The sequence below is a fragment of the Micropterus dolomieu genome, linkage group LG23 (assembly GCF_021292245.1).
Source record: "Micropterus dolomieu isolate WLL.071019.BEF.003 ecotype Adirondacks linkage group LG23, ASM2129224v1, whole genome shotgun sequence".
NCBI classification, from domain to species: domain Eukaryota; kingdom Metazoa; phylum Chordata; class Actinopteri; order Centrarchiformes; family Centrarchidae; genus Micropterus; species Micropterus dolomieu.
The window spans coordinates 26,270,500-26,289,957 of NC_060172.1; the positions used below are offsets into that span (position 1 = coordinate 26,270,500).

The 19,458-nt window shown below is 38.0% G+C and overlaps 1 protein-coding gene and 1 long non-coding RNA gene across 15 annotated transcripts in view; one reads left to right on the plus strand and one right to left on the minus strand.

The window, feature by feature from the left end:
- msi2b (musashi RNA-binding protein 2b) overlaps positions 1 to 19,458 on the minus strand; it is a 256,557-nt gene that overhangs the window by 230,771 nt on the left and 6,328 nt on the right. For all 14 annotated transcript variants that reach the window (XR_006823171.1, XM_046040319.1, XM_046040314.1 and 11 more), the window contains exon 5: positions 14,527 to 14,568. Coding sequence is in view for 13 of the 14 variants with exons in the window: in XM_046040319.1 (XP_045896275.1) it covers positions 14,527 to 14,568 (42 nt within the window). In the remaining variant the exon portion in view is untranslated. The remainder of the gene's footprint in view (positions 1 to 14,526; positions 14,569 to 19,458) is intronic.
- On the plus strand, positions 9,840 to 11,586 carry LOC123963445. The gene is made up of 3 exons (XR_006823173.1): positions 9,840 to 9,926; positions 10,459 to 10,592; positions 11,085 to 11,586. It is a non-coding gene; the product is annotated as an uncharacterized LOC123963445 (long non-coding RNA).

Genomic DNA, 19,458 nt, shown 5'->3' on the forward strand with positions numbered 1-19,458 from the left:
CAAATGGAGATCTGTGGTCTAATTTGTGTCAGTTGTGTCATTTAGGTTGATGTGAAAAATTTGAATACCACTCAAGATTTGGGTAAACCACAAAAAGAATAAATATACTACTGTGTACCTAATGCTTTGTCCTGTCAGTATGTGTATATCTTGCACAAAGTTTCATCTTTCTACTTTTTTGCCCATATGGACTTCGTTTATTTACACTGTTTGTATGTCACTGATTGTATTTTACCTTTTTTGTGGGGAAGAAAACATAGAAATAAAAAGTAACCTTTTTTATCATTTCATGTAAAAAGATGTTATAACTTAATTGAAATGCCTAACCCTAACCCTAACCCTTGTACAGAAAGATTTAGACTGAGTAGAGTCCAGTGGTCCAGCAGAAGCAGAAGTTGTTGTTGTTGTATCCATTGCAGTACCCTGGGTACTGCAATGGATATTCTTACAACTCATGAGAGGCATTGTCGCTACCGCCCATTGCTGCATTTACAGATCTCTGTTTACAGATCTCTGTGGTATAGAGTGGACAAAATTCCACAAATGCGTAAGAAGGAAGTCACAAATGTAACGTGACATGCAAATTGACAGGAAATAATCCACAAATGTGCAAAAACTGTTTTGTGTGTAAAAATAGATCCACAAATGCGTAAATAACAATTTGTATGTGAAATTAAAATACGTGTGTACAGAGTAAATTGTACATATTTGCAAATTGCACTGTATTTTGGTGGAAATGACTTTACACAACACAAATGTAAAAATACATATTTTGGGTAGTGAGATATTTGTGTATATTTTTTTTCCCCACAGATCTCCGCAGTAAACATTGGACAAAATTCCACAAATGTGTAAAAAGGAAGTTACAAATGTAACATGACCCACAAATTGACAGAAAGCAATCTGCAAATGTGCAAAAACTGTTGTGTGTAGAGGTCACTCTGTATTTTTGTGGATATGATTTTACACATCACAAATGTAAAAATACATATTTGTAAATAGTGAAATATTTGCACATCATAGTAGACATTTGTGGATTGTTTTCTGTGGGTTACAAATATTCAAGTCCAATAATATCTTCCATAGTAATCAAACAACTGATGCAACAGGCTATTATCGATTAATTTGAGTCCCACCATATTTTGTACAGTGCACATATGGATTACTATGTTGTCAATGCCTGTATTCATTTGACAAACATTAATGAGGCAAGAAGGTGAAAATAATTCGGAGCAATATAAATGCAATGCGAACAGAAGGTCAAAGTTGGACTAATTAAAAGTGCTATAAAATTGTCTAGTGCTATAAAATTGCTGCATGTAGCTATCAATTAGAAATCACAAAATGGTCTTAGGCGGTAGCAGCAAGGAAATGAATCTGTCAACACTTTTCATTATTGTATGATAACACAGGAGAAAATTAAGTCACAAAATAAGTGTTACAAACGGGACTTGACCTGCTTATGCATTACCTCTGTTTGAATATTTCCCATTCTCCACTACTATGCAGTAGCAACACAGAGGAAGGAGGCTTTTTTTCTTTGTGGGGTTGTTTTGCATTTTCCAACAGAGTGTCACAAGGGGTCTTCTTTTAATGAATCGAGGTGAAAGCACAGGCAGCAGTGGAAATTCACAGCAATAACACATGTGCCATGTGCAAGAACACATTTTTGGTAATTTTGTCACCAAAGAAGTTGGCACAGCAGTGGCACACCTGGGGTGCAGTTGAAAAAAAAAGAGGTTGGATTAGACGGAATAAATTACCAGTATATGTGGTAGGCCAGTGTCAATCACAGTAAATTAAATTAGGTCCTCTCATCCGCACCATGTGGCAAATACAGTTTCACCATAAATAAAAGTCCAAACTGGCTGCCCTATAAAACCTTCTGAACAGGTGAAACCTGTTGATGTCTTTGAGGTCCAGATTTCAAGGTGGTAAGACATTGACAATGTGCTGCCAAGAAGTACGATATCCAATTTAAAGTTGAATTAATTTTGCTGGAAATATTGAATTTTCACAATTGGCACAATAAATCAAATCTGTGAACAGCCAAGCTTGACACAGACATTAACTCTGACAATGGATAATGTGCAGTAATTACGTCAGTTACGTGTTGCTTCAATTAAGCAGAGAGCATTTCAGTCCTATCTAAAACAGTAGTGAACATTTTCTTTTGTTAAAAAATAGTGGCTAGTATTTAGGATCAGTGGAGCGGGTGGTGTAGTCATACTGAAAGAAACTGAGTTGTATAAAAAGGTCACTGACTCAAAAAGACTCTGTGTCAACAACTGATGTAAGGGTGGAGGTTATGGGTTATTATGTTTTTGTTTGGTGTTCTGTGGAGATAATTAGCACTGTCACACATTTAGTGCAAACAGTATCTAGCCAATGCTTTCCTTCTATTGTTAGGAAAAATGTATAAAGACATGTTGTCTGTCTATAATAACCACTGTTACACAAATTAAACATCAATTACGTGCCTGTTGTACACTTATACTCCTGTTGATTGTGCCAGTGCAGCACATAGTAGTCACATTTTTAACATAAAAAATGAAACAGACACAAAAATGACTGCTTTTGTTACAAGGTCCATTTTGTTATTTGCAGCAAAAGCACTCAAATATAACAAGCCGTATTTCTGACTTCTAAGCAAGGGCATAGGTTCGGTGTCAACAGTGGTAGGGACACAACACATAAATAACAACAACATATAGCGTACTTCTCTGGCAGGAAAGTGCTGGGGAGTGCTGGGATGAAGTGCTTGTGCGGTGAGAGAGAGCAACTACTATATGGACACAAGCCCTAAGGCTACTGTTTCAAAATCAAAGAATACATTTATTAATCTGAGCACTCCCATAAAAACGTAGCACTGGCAGAGTGCTAAATATTTTTTTAAATCGAATGAACGAATCTCTGTCAAAATCAGCAGGGGGGAAATGCGTCAAAAAATCTGTTTGCGGCTTGCAGCTCTCTCTCTCTCTCTCACCCTGTCTCTCTGTCCATTGTTCTGAAACAACAGCATAGCATTTGTCACATGTATCTCAGCCAATAATTTGACTTAGACTCTGAGAGGGCAACACGGAATTATCTAATATGACTTCACTCCAAAGATAATGCAAACAACTTTGCTGAAATAATGGTAGGGACAATTCTGTCCTCTCAAAATATTGGTATGCATCCATTCGCAAACCTAAGCCCTTACTTCTAAGCTTGCAGCCACAGGCGTATACAGTATGAGGTGCACTTAGACAAAACATCGCTATTACATCTGGCTGTAAAAATCAGTATTCTTTATGAAAATTTTTCAGACCTATACATTAACACCTTTAATTTAGTTAAAGGTCAAAATGGTTCAGATAGTTGTACATAAATTGATTGTATTTCATAGTGTCTACCTCCTCTCATCATGCTCTCAGTCTGTGCATCATTGTTGTTGATTTGTGGCATTATTTTGAGTAAACTCACTGTTTATTGACTCAATTTCGACACACACATGCATTCATACTCACATTTTCTACATACTAAAACACACTATTCATTCATGTTACATATCATTCATTTAGCAACGATATTAGCGTTTTCCCCGCTGCTACCAGAATGTATTCACCTCTGAATTATTCTGAGTTGAATTAAATGCAAATTCTAATCTCTAGGACATGCACATAAACAGACAAATACAAATTATGGGGAGCCTACATGCAAACACAACACACAAATTTATCCAGATGATAAAATATGATGTGGCTGACATTGCCTCCAATGAAAAATTATTGGCATGAGCCAACATGTCAGCGGTATAATCATGAATGATGTGCAGAAGAGAAAGGTCACAGCTGAGGACCGAGGCATTATGTGGAGGAACAGCTAAGCTCTTTAGCGCCCTGACTTAGATGTAATTCAGCATTGAAGACCTGTAGTCTTACACATTCATAACGTATATTTTTTTTTATCATACAGTGTGACACATTGCAAGAGATGCAACATATCATCATATAAAAACAAACATGTGACTTCAGCTCAGAGCAGGATTTTATTCCATCTCCATTTAGGTAGAAAAATTGTACATTAACTTGGAAGTGAAAGACAGCCCTGCACGTGACTGCAGAGAAAAAGCATGAGGGTCCCATAAATGTTGAGCAGCATGCCTGTTTTTACTCCTGCACGTCCATCTTGCCATGCTTTGTTATAGCTCAACCCTCAGATTCTATCTAGTTCTTCCTCTTATCAACAATACCATGCAGATTTTCTGCCACTGGGGCGGTTTGGGAGCTATTAGGCAGTGCCTGGGCAAAGCACATGCATAACAGTTGCCTTTCAGTGGTTCTGACATCAGGCAAAAATCACAGACATAAAGTAAGAGGATAGGAATGGACTGAAATTTGGGGCCTGTGATTCTTATTTGTTACATTGGTTTATGTTAATACTCTTGAAACACGTATATCCTGTCAACCTTTTTATCTTTTATCAAGACTCATTTGTTTAAGTGAAACAAATAGCAGACCATTAGGGCATATTTTAATTAAACAACAAAGAATCCCTGTTCAAAATGCGTTCAGCTAATTACATAATATTTATACATCAGAGTGACAACAGATACACCATAGTCACCTTCTAGTTAAGATATTTTAGTGTGTAACACAAAGAAAACACATCACACAGCTGCTGAGAGTGACAAGTAAAATAATAGCTCAAGTTCTGAAATATGTAATTACAGCATAGAATATATTTCCGTTTGCTGCTTGTTATTTTTTGTCTATCCAAGTCATGTTTGGTTATTATAGAGTATTGAATGCCTGGGAACAGTGACTAAACGAAACATTAGATTGGTTTTGGTGATGTCAAACTATGACCCTAGACCTTTAAAAGTGACATAGCCACATCAGGTACAACAGAGTAGTCACATGATCCAAGCACTGAGCAAATGTATTTTTTTCAATTAATTAAAAGGATGTAATGTTGCAACTAATTCAAAGCTCCAGTATGGATACAACGACATGTTGCAAACAAGCAGTTGAACCAGAAACGGGCAACAAAAGCTATTAGCCATCACTATTAATCACACTACCAACAACGGCACAACCTGACAGGCTTGTCTTACTGAAGGAATATCATTCTTAATCTGAGAGGTTGGTGCCCCGGAAAAATAAAACGGGGCAGCACATAAAAACTACAGAGCATGAACTGTCACACAATGTCAAATTGAGAAAGAGCAATCTGGCCTGCGAGATTCCAATATCTTACTCTACAATGACAACTGGATCCAATCATGGCAGAACACTTCAGTGAGCTGGTCGGGCAATCCCCCTATCAGACAGACACGTCCAACACAAAATGATCAGACTTTAGCTTTACTTTTCCAATCACAAAGACGCTACAGATACGGTATGTTTAAAAAATTGGAGTTGATGAAGTAAAAGAAACTTACTAACAATAGACATATTTACGAACACATATTTAACCAAATGAGCATCTGTTACTCTGTTTTTTTAAAAGACACAGCCCAAACACTGGCTAAGTTCTGCATCAAGATCACACTTAACCATTTATGTTTTCTTAGTGAACATATAATGTTTGAGCATTTTATTTTGCATATTTATGGTCAAGTTCATGATATAATACATGTACATTATACATTTTTTTGCTAGTTTAGAATACATAGATAGATGATAGATAGATAGATGATAGATGATAGATAGATAGATGATAGATGATAGATAGATAGATAGATAGATAGATGAATGTCTGTTGGTAATAATTGCACTCATCTTGACACACCTGAGCCTCTCTTGCAACGCATAGCACATTTAACTCTTTGTTCAACAGGTCCCAGACTGCGTGTTTGAAAGCAGAAACACAGGGGTGAAGGTGGTGAAAAGAATTTAAAAAAAACAGGACAGTAAGGTGATGCGTATGAAAACACACTGGAAACGATTAAGCTGGATGTCCCTTTTTAATTATTTCCAATATTTAATTCAAATGCAATCTCAAAAAGGTCACAAAAAAAAAAAAAAAAAAAAAAAAAAATAGAAATGCATTCTTCATCTGCCTCTCTAGCTGCCAACGCCACTCCCTGAAGTAATGACTTTCAAAGTTAAGTGCCTCTCCGCTTCATTCCCAATCTTGGTTTTTCACATTGGATGGGCGGAGACTAAAGGAGATCGGAAAATGATGTTCATATCATGAAAAGGCTGAACACGATCGGCTAATCCACCTGTCACATAATCGCAGTGTACTAATACAGAACAGTGCTACAGCTGCGGATGGCCCAAGGTCAGAGTCACTGTTGCTTTGTGCCGAGCCACTTAGCCACTTAGATTGTCAGTGACATTGTTCTGATGAGAGACCACTAGAAAACCAAACACTACCACATATTTTATTACTCCTACCTGCAGGCACTACAGTAACACACAAAATATATTAAGCTATTGGTTGTAATTTACTACAAATTTATTTGACGAAAAACATGAATATGCTATTTTTACTGTGAACGAAACACCTTTCTGCATACCTAAAGGAACACAACTGCTTTTATAAAACACACTGCATTTTTGCATTCCTTCTATAAATGTTCATGAGTAAAGCAAAATAAGACTGATATAACACAGCCCTGTGAGTGCTCTGGTCTACACAGTATACATCAAACCTGTGTTTTTTATGTGTTTGTGCTTGTGTTGTTTGTATTTGTGTGTGTATATGTGCGTGCGTACGCACAGAGGCTTTGATAAGAGGTCTTGAGAGGTATAGTGGAGGACCATGCCCTCCTCTCCTCTCCTCTCTATCCTGGCTAGCAGGCTGTCCTCATTACTGTCAGTCAGCATCAGGTTTAGCAGTGCCAGGCTCCTGCACAGCCCTCAGTCCTCTCTGCCCTGCCAGCACTAGCCTGCCTGACTGCTGCCATTGGTAAGCATTGTAAGAAGCCCTCAATCCCCTAGAAAACCTAATTACTCTCTACCCGCAACCAAGGAGACCGGAGCAGAGAAAGAAGGAGGCCGAGGAAAGAAGAATCACACACACATGTACACTACATTTACAAGCGATCCAGCAATTATTCAAACAAAAGAAATGTGTGTTCATATTATATCTGCAATAAATAAAAATTACTACACTAGCGTTTACATTCACACATCATTTATCTTTCCATTGAAGCATAAACATTGGAGGAAAGCATGAAAAAGGGGGACACAAGATATATACGAAAAACATGCATGAATCAAACTGAGCATCGCTTTGACTACCAGTTAACTGGGTCACTCAGTTGGTGATTGTGTCTGACCACCAAACAAACAGTCATTCATATGTCTGTGCTCTGGCCCCATTTTCATCTGGAGCAGTTCCACAGAGGCCACTGAAAGCAAAGGAGCTGGCGGGTCAGGGATTTAAACCCATCTCCAGCTTCAGCACAGTAGCCATTACCACACAGGGAAAAACAACTCCTTGTGTCATCCTCCATCTAAAGGAGGGTTTATTTATGTTGGCTGCACATCTGTTTTTTTCAGGGGTGAGAGGAGACTGACAGTGAAGAATTCCCATCAACTCGCTTGTCACTTTTCCGTCGTCTTCAGTCTGTCTCCAGTTTCAGTGAAACGTCAGTGCATTTAGCGTCAGCTGTGAAACCCATCTCGAAAGTGCATTTATTTTGAGAAATACAGCAAAAATCTTTTCAGTGGGACATCTTGGTCGCTCACCAGAATAAGACCTGTGCCATATGCCTTGAAATGCGACGTCAGGTTCAGATAATAGCCTGCACAACATAACATTCCTTCTCTTTCTTCTACTCTGTGTGCTATCTGCACAGTAGAAATGCACTGAAATAGGAAATTTCTAATAAGAAATAATCTTCTTTCACATAATAAATATTTGGGAGGGCTCATTGTCATAAACTGTAAAGCCGAATAAAAGATATTGATACGGCATTCTGTTCTACATTAAAGACTTTTGTCCTTGAATATTCTTTCAGATTCATGCAGCTGTGCAGACCAGAGTTGGAACGGGGGAGGCTGGTGCTTTTAATAAACTCACGGGGACATTCAAAGGGGCTGGCAGCTACAGAGGTTTCATTTTCGCAGCAGTGAGCTGTGTCATTTAAAATAAGGATCATTTTGAGAAGGGGAATATCATAATGCTAAATCTAGATCAAATAACTGAGCAAGGTGTAAGACTGGATTTACAAGGCCTTGTAATCCTAAAAGACTAGAAAAGAAGCACTGAAAAGACCACAAAAAGGGAAAGACAGAGGGGGAATGAGGGAGTGAAAGATAAGTAAAATAGAAAAGTTAAAGAGTGTGTGTTATACAACTACACACCTGTGCCTCTCTATTACTGTATGGGTGCATGTGGCCTTATGTGCCTGTGAGTGCATGTTTATGTCACACAGTACAAAAAGGCACAAGGGACCAGAGTGTGTATTTACTTCATGCAGCATTATTATTAGATTTCATTAAAAACTTAAGACTTGAGATCTCACCACAATACACCAGAGTCTTTTCCGCAGATGAGAACATAAAGCACACAAAGTCCCTTAACGAAGGTGTGGGACGCAGACAAGCGGAGGATATGGAGGTCCTGGTCAATTTGTCACTCACAGAAAAGTGCAAGAGAGAAGGAGAAAAATAAACAGGCAAAGAACAAAAGAGATAGTGACATGCAAATACAAAAAGGTGAGAAAGAGAGGGCTCCAGCTGCCAGAGACGGAACAACACTAACAGTGGGCTGTGAACAGGGAAGCCACAGTCACAGCTGTCACAGGTTGGAGTAAAATGTGGGTACTCTGATGATACTTTAGACCGATAACTCAGAATTACCTCAACCAAGATTACCTTCCTCCTTCCTTCCTGACATTAACGCAAGCAGTTTAATACGAGGACAGAAAACTGTCATTGCAAGTATTTCTGGAAGTGTTGTCACAGCTGCTTCTGTGCAGTACACAACTATTTGTGCACAGACAGAGTCCTTTGTCTGCATCCCAAAGACTGCCAGAGACACAGTGACAACCTGTTCGGGATGGCTCACATGGCAAATCCCTTTATGAGGCGCAAGGAAAGGGTTACGCCCATTGCTCTGTAAATGGTTGCTGCTCCTTCCTTTCATTTCCATAACAAGCCATCAGAGCTCATCTCCCACTGAAGTGGCCATGGTCCCACTGGCAATTAAAATCATGCTGGGACATGCCATGGTTGTGTGTGACTCCACTGTGGGAAACAAAAGCAGCGGCAGTAGTGGTAATGACGCCAGCAGTTGAGTGGTAAATTTCGAACAATGTCGGCGGAAATCGCCGCTTTGATTTCTCCGGGAAACATTGCAGGCCTCGTTTACATCTTTCAGGGTGAACCTTACTGGAAAATATCAAACAAGGAGACAGCAAGAAACAGCATCATCTCGCCTCTGTCTTCTTTTAACACATTCCTTACACAGTCACAATACTAAAAAAGGCATGTGGGTTTTTTAAAGAATTGTCAGTATCTCAACAGGCTGGAAATTTAGATGAGAAAAAAAAAGGAATGGGACTTTAAAAACACACTTGGATAATATTTGTGACTAGACCAAACTAGAATATTTTTATATTGTGACTGTCAGTTAAACATTTTTACTGCTGAAGTTCATTACAACCCGACCCACAGGGATTTTTAAGACCAATTTGATTATTAAGGATTTTAAAATCCAATATTCTGAAATATCTGCCGATAACATAAACAAAAGCTGTTTCTCAATCTGTATTCTTGTCTGTACTTGTGTTCTTGTGGACTTGTGAAACGTCATCAGTCGCAGCCTATGTACTGTTGCAATTGAAAAGTCTGCATCTAGCAAAGTACAGTCAAATACCCGGATGTGTTCTCGCTCCACCCGTTTTAACAAGCCTGCATCGGGTGGCGACTTGGGACCAGAATGCACGTACCAAGCAGAAATTGCGGAGGAGAAAACCCACAACTGTAAGTAATAATATTGCTGTTATTGTGTCACAAAATGCAGTTGTAATAGTTTTTTTTTTTACGGCAATATAGCTGTTTAAACTCCAAATCTGTGATCAATTTCTCAAGATAGAGCTGATTTGAAAATTTGCTACAAAGTTTTCGGAGATGTGAGGTCCAATTGCTGAATGAAGGACTGCATGCTCCTGTTGCTGGGAGTTTGTACTCCTGGAGTAACTCCTGGAGTTACTGGAAATGTTTGGATAATAGGGAAACTCTCTTCAGCGCAAATATATGTGAAGTTTGCAGACATAGTAGCTAAATCTATCCATTGAAAAAATATTTTTCCCAACCACTATCTTATTTACAAGAAACATAACACAGGAGGCTACTAGGGGTGCAACAACTAATAGACACAGTCGACAAAAATCGTTCATGATGTCATCGGGCCGTAGCAGCACCGTCAGCTCAACAGAGTAAAGTGATGTGAACAGTAACGTTAAAGTTACAACATCAGAGCTACGGTAACACCTTCACAACCTAAAACCTCCAGAGTGTGGCAGCATTTCAATCTTCACACAGCCAGAAAGGTGACCGCAGCAAAGCTGAGCTCTCCTGGAAACACCGGAGCATCTGAAGAGGAGGCGCGTAACGTTGTGTCTCTGTGGATGATGAAGACTCGTCTCGGTAAGCTAGTTAGCGAGCTAGCTTCACGTTAAAGCCGTGTTACTTCACGTTATGAGCTGAAACGTTTTCTATACAGTTGGTCAGTTTGATTGATTGTTACAGTAATGGTGCTGTGAGTAGCACATAATTATGATACACAACGGCCGTGTTCACATTCCAGATGTGCCCTGACTTTACAATCATAAACAATGCATCGCTCATGGCGACGTTCCCAGCTGGAGAACGTGTTGCTGCAGAGTGCGCAAGATTAGACAAACACCGGACAATTGCATAATTTCTCAAGAAGAGAAAACAGTTCTCCTGTCTGTGCGTGAGGCGGCGGCTAATCCGCCCCGAACTCCCTTAAAAACATCACGGAGTTTTGTGAGTTGTTGAGTTAGGGGAAACTATATTTGTTGTGAAACGCTGTCTACTACAAAATAGTTATTTTTGATCCCCTCTTGTAAATTCGGCAAATGAAATGCATGACGTTATTCCTTTCTTTGTATACAGTGTTGTCCCGGGGTGTTGCAGTACTGGCGTGAAAGCTGCTCCGTCACTAAAACAGCAGATCAGCTGTTTATCAGGACGTGATTTCAGTGGAACTTTCTGTTGCTGCAGCAGAAATGTTCATTAAAAGATGCATTTTTGAAAGCAGTATTTATTTTATTGTCTTGACTGTTAATTAGCACGTGCCTAAAACAACCTCAGGTTTAATTTAAAGCTAATAGCGTCATTTTGCTATTCATAATCCAAATAGTCCATTATTCGTTTCAATAATCAAATATCATAATAGTCGTTAGTTGCAGCCCTAGAATCTACTGACATGAGTATTTTCCAGTGTTTTCTATGTATTTCCAGGGAGACAGAAATAACACTTAGTATTTTATTTTGAATGCCCCACAATATGAATACATTTTGATTCTATCTTTCATTTTGTTGGTAACCATTGTACAATCGCAATATTACAAGAGGGTGAACTTTGCCATCATTATTGGCACGGCTGTGATGCGGTCAGGACAGAGGTGCATGCATCTGTAAGCATCACCCTCTCATAAAGCTCAACCTCTAAAGCTACCTTTAGCCAAGGCTAACCCCAGCCTGGCTAAATAGGCTAGGAGGAGACAAAGAATAAATGAATGTACATAAAACACTTTGCATCACATCATTGTTTAATCCTTTCATTCTCATCTGTCAATCATTTGCAGATGAAACCTAATCCCTGAATATGTGTGGACTAGTCTGCATTGATACCTTTTGACATGACTTGTAAGCACAGCTTATATTTCTAATACAAAATGTTCACTTAAGATAAGCTTTAATTGTGTGGCATTATTCATTGGTAATGTGTGCCAGTTTGCATTTCTTTAGCATGTTGTCTTTGATTGACAGGATCTGTGGTTATCTCCCCTGTGTGCCATTTACTAGTGCAGAGGGTCACAAAAAAATGTAGATAGATACACAACATTCTCAAACGCATGGGGAAAAGCAGAGGTAATCCACACTCTGAGTGATTTGTCATACAAGAACATATTTATGTCATCATGACTTACAATTCAGGTATAATACTACTAGCCTTAAAAAGATTAATATTTCACTTTAAAATTCTCCAGAGTTGTACGTACCTATACAAATCCTCAGAGCAAGTCGACTATGTCATACTTGTCATATCAGATTTAAATTAAATGATTGCCAGGCTGACTACTTAAATAGAGCCTAATGACTATTTGTTGCCAAACTCCTGTCTGTCTGTTTCTGACCGTCTCTTTACGACGGAGCTGTCCATGTTTTGGGGCAGTGTCAGTTACGCCCGCTGATACAAGTTGTTTTTCCTGTGATCCTGTCATCCCGGTGCAAACACCTTCAGTTGTTTACAGTGAAATGTCCTCTGTGTTCACCTTCACTTCCTGTCTGTTTTCAGCATTACTCTACGTGCTGTACATACTGTATAGTTTTACCATACTGCAGCATTCAGCAGCAGGAGGTCATTGGCAGGGTTACTTGTGAGGTCATTGTTAGCCGTGAGAAAATTAACGCTGATTGGTCTCGTCACGATTTGCTCCCCGAAGCCCGTGCCACTGAGGCACCTGCCAAGGCGAGCTTCTTTAAACAAGAACGAGGCCTATTCAACAGCTGCATAAGCAGCCAGGCAGGCAGACAGTGGAGGGGACAGAGGGACAAAAGAAAGCAAATGCAAAATAGAGAGAACTTTCTAAATGGGAACCTCAGAATGGGACTTCTTTTTAAAAGGTCTTAAATCAACTGAACAGAAAGTACAAACCCATGCAATGTTAATATATCTGGTTTAATCCCACTGCTTTAAGATCCTTTATAATCCACATTCAATACAACCATTTTTCTTCTCTAACAAGCTTGCCCTATAGCCATTTTATAAATCTATTTTTTTTTTTGCACTGCCACAAATTATGTTCCGGTGTCATTATTTCACCAAGTTATGAATCACGCAAGGTAGAATTACAAATATGTTTAAATCAAAATATTGTATTTACTTCTGAGTCATTGGTAAAAAAGTACAACACTGTTAGAGAGGAACAACAACCACGAAAGCAAGAGGAGGTTCTTGTTCACTTAAAAACTGGAAGCATTGTCAAACATCTGAGCAGTTTTATTGCCCCTTCAACTTGTATGAGCAAGGCCCAGAAGAAAAGAAGTTAAAGTGATACACTTGCCATGTTAGAAAATGTGAAGAAAAACTGGTAGTTTCTCAACCATATGCCGATATCCTTAAGTCACCATGTGCTCTGGCTTTGAAAGCCTGCACTGCCAATTCCTCATTTGAAACCTGACCAACTCTTTAACAATGCCTCTCTCTGAACCAGTGGGAAGGAGAAAATCTATTATCGATTTCCACCTGGTTTAGGAGGAAAAAACCCTGATAGCGACGCTGAATAGCGCTACACTGTACTGGGCTACAGCCTGCACATTAAATGCTCGGAGATGGTGTGAAAGGGCATGTCAACAAAGCTCTTGACTACGCCACGGCACCATCTGCACACACTGAATATTTAATTGTCAATAGAACTGCTCAAGACCAGTAATCAAGAAAAGGAAAAGATAATATGCATTATGAGGAGCTCACACGACAGTTCCTGCATGATTGGAGATTGGCTTATTTTTTAAATCACCCATTCTTTCCATGCTAATTGTGACAAGCTCTACATGCATGCACCACAATTAAAGATATTTCTAAATCACTTATGTCATTCAATCCCATTCAACTCCGAATGCTGCAGAACTGCATAGATTTATAATTCAGCCAGTAAATGTAATTCATCACTGTCGATGAGAAGCCACCAATCATTTCTTGCTAATTCACTCAGGCTAATATATTCACTTGAAAATAAAACTCTCGCCATTTCACATTCGTGTGCGCCTGCAAAAAAAACTATAAACAGCCAACACAAGACACCTGAATAAGACATTCAACCAATAGCAAACGTTCTCAGCAGATACATTAAAGCCGGTCTCATCAGTCACAATCCCGCCAAGCCAATAGACATGTTACCAAAGCAAAATGGTTTCACCACTGCATTAAACATACAATAAAGCCTTATTTTATACTAATGCATACTAAAATTGCCACCATCTGATTTAATGAAACTATACTGTAATAGTAGGACAGCGTTAATTTCAAAGCATTTGACATTAAAAAACAACTATGATGAGAGATGAAACGCAAATATAAACATAAAGCACTGGGGGAAAATGACGTAGATATAAAACAGTGCAACTTTAAAAACAACTTTAATTGCTTTGGTGAAACAGCATAGACAAGGTGAGAACAATGGAGCCAGACGAGGTATTTCACTACAATAACAAACAGACAACCACTGCCTCTTTGTATCTGCTGTGTGAGCACACAAAATTAGGTAAGCTAGTGACATGAGACATAATAATTTTCTCTGAGCAGGGTTAGTGACCAATTTATTCTTACCTTAGGCTGGGCACGACGGGGAAAGGCAACCTTAGGATCAATCTGAGAATGAGAAAAGAAAAGTAACATTGTTGTTAAAAGAAAAACTGTTATATTTTAAAGGCAATGGACAGGTGTTGAAATATATTTCTTAAAGCCTGAACCTGGGAACCAGAGTGCAACCATTCACATAGTAGCATTTTACATCCTCTGTGGTCAGGAATAAATACTGGAATTTAATAGCAGTAATACATATTCAAAACTTAATGTATTAAAATGTGATATTTCCACCCCCACAATGATAACAATTTACCTGAACTATTAAGATTTACAAAAGCTGCATAATCGGCCTGTGGTGAAACAGTCTCCTTTTGAATTTGAGAAGCATTTTCAGAAACTGAGCTGCATTCAAGTGCTGTCAAAATTATTGCTATTGCAAATTAAGTGCACATGAATGACCCAACAAAAGTGGTGATAAGAACAGAGAGAGGAGGAATTTTTATAACACACTGGGTCTGCTAAATCAGACCTGACTTTTGTCAGAGTTTTAGTTTTTTTTTCTCCTCCCTTTGTCCCACCACACTGGTCAGTGTACATTATTTTCACTAAGGACCTTTCCTTTGTGAAAATCATGGAGGATCATGGTGGGTAACTTAATATCCTATATTCTTTATTTTGTGATATGCACATTGTCTTGCAATAATGTGCACCAGCTTTGATAACTTGGAAGCAAATAAAATACCTGATAGTAAATGTGACGTAAATTCCTTTGTTTCCACTGACCAGTTCATACATCAGTAGTACACTACAATTTAATGCACTGTGCAACAACAGAACCTTATTAGTAAGTACATTAATCCCTACTCTAAAAAGAGCCAATCATTTAAATTTACTGTTGGCCTATTACCCAACATAGTCCCTTGTTAATTACACTGGTGCAGAGATTTGGCCCAATGGCTGTTTGATTCCAAGTTAAGTAAGTTTCTCAGGAATGTCACTGGGCAGACCTTTAGGTAAAAAACAAAACAGCATTCACCTCAAAAATGTAAATCTTGCACAGTGACACAAAATTTATTATGAGTATTTGAAGGGAGCTGGCCAATATCACTGACCTCATTACTTAATATCTACAATTGATGGCGCTCAATGACACATTCTAGGCACAGCATTCATTGCATTGGGCAATGAAATTTAGGAAACCACATATTTATTACTGCTAATTACTGTGTGAACTAGGCTCCAAAATATTGGTGATACCAAATTATCTGCTGCTGCTGCCGCCAACTAACATATATTAAAAAAGAATCACAACTGCTTTATAAAAAATTTTAAAAAGTTAGTGTGGAAGCCAGCCACACTACCGTTCTGCTGATCATGGTTGCAGCAGAGACTTGCTTTTATTTTAGGCGGGAATCGCTGATTGAATATGACAGGGAGAAAATGAGAGTCTGAGGTCCGGTGACGCCTCCAGATATTGCCAAATAACCAGGAGGATGCGTCAGATCAGCCTGTTTCTCCATCTTGGGCTTGTTATCTCATTAGCTTCATTTTCCTCGTTAATTTCACTGGTATGAAGGTATGTGGTGGGGGGTCTCATCAACCTTGCACTTGCAATGAGGAACTATGTGAAACAGCAATGTGATCTTAAATTTCCCTTGCCTGCATACAAATGAATTATAAAAATAGACATTCCCCCAAAAATTAACAGATAAAATTAGATTATTGCATTACTATTACCCATTTGTGTTTTACAGAAAAGCAATGTGCCATGTGTTCTACTGAAATATTTACAATTGGCCTATCAATTCTATGGCATTCATAAAAGTTACTCCTTCAGCACAAATGGATTTATTTAAGAAAATGATATGTCTTCCTGCTGAGAAAAACAATGGAAAGAAAATGAATCAAGAAGCATCAACAAGAACAAAAGACACCATCTGCACAGATCAATTAAGCCAATGAGACTATGTTTTAATGTGTTTGAAGGGAAACCATGATGTGCAATGTCATTGTCATCTTTTCTGTCAGTCTCAGTTATTACTGTTATCGTTCTAAATCAGGTCAAAATGAGAAATGAATTCAATAACACCTGGGTATGGCAACTCTGCTTGTAATGAATTTCATTTAAAGATTTGTTTTAGCACTTAGCCCCAGGCATAACCAATTCAAACTCAATTATTTTGTGCACCCTATTTGAGCAAAGACAACACATTATGCTTTGAATACCAACATCCTATACTTGGTAATGTATCTTACTTTTTAAGCATATACAAAACATATCAAACCTCATTTCATCATACTGCATAAACTAATTGTTTCTCTGTCCAGCTGAGAATTCTTATTCACTAAGAAGCTTCTAGTTTCAACGTGCACAAGAGAGCACTTAAACAGAGCAGCAATGGAGGTCATATAGTTTTCTGTCAGTTTAAAATATTGCAGTTATGAAAAACAGACAATTATATGCACAGAATTATGTTCAAAACGAGGCTATGATACTGAAGATTGTTTAAATCACACTCAGAGCAATGCAACCAAATTAGGCAATGAGGATTTACTAACCAATTCTTCTGAGAAATGCTGTAGCAGCACCTTTTTAGGTCACAACTTATGATGAATGACTCCTTTGAGAAAAGTGAAATTATGAGGGGAGATATAGAAATTGTTTCTCTTCAGTTTACATATTCATGTGCATGTGCATGTGATATATATATTTTTTTTATGTAGAATGTACCTTCATATAGCTAAAATATGCATTACCCTTTGCACTGACTGACCGTACCATTAAAACAGATTATGTTGTTTCGGTTTCACCTGATACTTCCTTCCTGGAACATTTTTGTTATGTAACACACATACCATAAGGTTTGGGATCAGTCAACCAGACCTGGGTAGCGCACTAGTTTCAGTAATTCCACATTCACTGAAGTCTGTTTTGATCTATCAATACCTTAAAAAAGTTAAATAACAAAAAAATATATATTATTAATTAGACCTTGCATGTTTTTGTCCATTTAGTTTTTCAGAAAGTACTTTTCTTAATGGATTGGGAAAAACACTCTTGTCCTTTCTGTGCTATTTCTTTCACATGAATGCAAGTTTAGGCATACTCTGTTTTTTTTAATGGATTCTGGGAACAAATAGCAAGCTGATATAGAAGTAGAGAAGGCAATGTTTGGGGAACATGTGTACCAAAAAGCACATTAAAACACTTACTAGCACGAATTAATTCCTGTAGCATATTAACCATCATAAACTGAAGACACATAACTGTAGTGTAGAAAGCTAGACCTCCCATCCAGCTGTAGCTGTATGGTTATCTAGTTGCAGTAAAAGTACTTTATTAACCCCCCCTCTAGGAAACGTCTTTATCATGGAAACATCACAAGCAGTGCATACAAACTAAACAGCAAATAGACATTTAGAAACCTGACTTGGAGCTGAATGAACAATCTGCTCTGAATATGAATGTCCGCCACATTATGTTTTATTGGTTGCCAGATTAGTGGCTCCATGAGGGAAGCCAGCACTATTAAGCAGGTAAACACCGGAAATTTACCTTTTGTTTATTGTTTTCTAACTGTGAAAGTATGAAGGTCATTTGGACTTTAATATTCATTAAGGAGCATAGAAAGAAACTTTACTTGACTTATACACAACAGCCTAGACAATCTACAAAGTGATGATGCCCATTGTTGTTATAAGTCAAGTACAAGCAGTACTTCAACACACACTCACTGGTCCAAACACAGGTAGGCCTGGAAGATGTGCTCAAAATTGATTTGATTACATGATTAGTATAAAGAAGAGCTGCAAAGAGCAGTCGAATTATTAATATGTCGATCGACAGTAAATTAATCTGCAACTATTTTGATAATTAATTAGTGGTTATTTTTAGAAATGTATTAGTCATTTTTATGTTACAAAATCAAAACATTGTCTAGTTTAGCTTTTCAAATATGAACATTTAACATTGTAGTTGATTGAATATTTTGGATTTTGGACAGACAAAGCCAGATATTTGATATTTGACATCCCCTCAGGCTCTCTTTACTGTTTTTTGATGTTATATAGCCCAAACAATTAACTAATTAATTAATCAATAAATAAAATAAATTAATCGATAGTTGCGTAGTAATTAATTAATTACTACGCAACTAAGGATTATTTTATTATCAATACTATCGATAACAAAAATAATCCTTAGTTGCAGTATAATGTGTTGAAATGCAAATTCTTACAGGTAAATTTGGAGTATGATTATTACCAGCATCTGTTATCTAACTGTCTGTAGGATGTATGGGGTAATTTTTTCTATTGATTAAATTACTGTAACCATCTAATGGTAGCAGTACATGTTATGTACAGTTGACTGGCAGCCTCTAATGTGATGTCATTTTCAAAAGGCTCAACAATTACAGTTGTGTGTGTTTTGCAATGTGGGTATTTCAGATAAATCTTAAGTATCTAACCAAGTTTACACAGTTCAGTTCACAAGGAGCACAAGGGCATGACTAGTGAGATGCTAAGGATGCACTACTGGTGAAGTATCCAGCTGTGGTCGGTGTCAAGGGCTTTTTTCTCACTCAAAGTCAAAACTGGCCTCTCCAGTGGAGCATGTTTAAGTATTTGCTCACCTTATACCCTCTTTATATCACCCTAACAAGACTTTTTCAAATTAACAGTTCCGATACACCATTGTTATATATACGAAACACTCTCTCACACATAACAAAAGTGGATATCCTTAAGACATCATACAGGCTGATATGTCAACATAATAAATGAGAACAGACCAAGAGGAATCTCCCCAACCCTAGCCCACCATCTTTTATCTTCCACAGCCTTTAACTATAGGGTCTCTGAGGGCTGCTTCTGCATGCGACTGTGGGAGATCACATATATCTTAAGTTCACATCTTACAAAAGGATTTAATATATTAATGCAGCTCCTGGG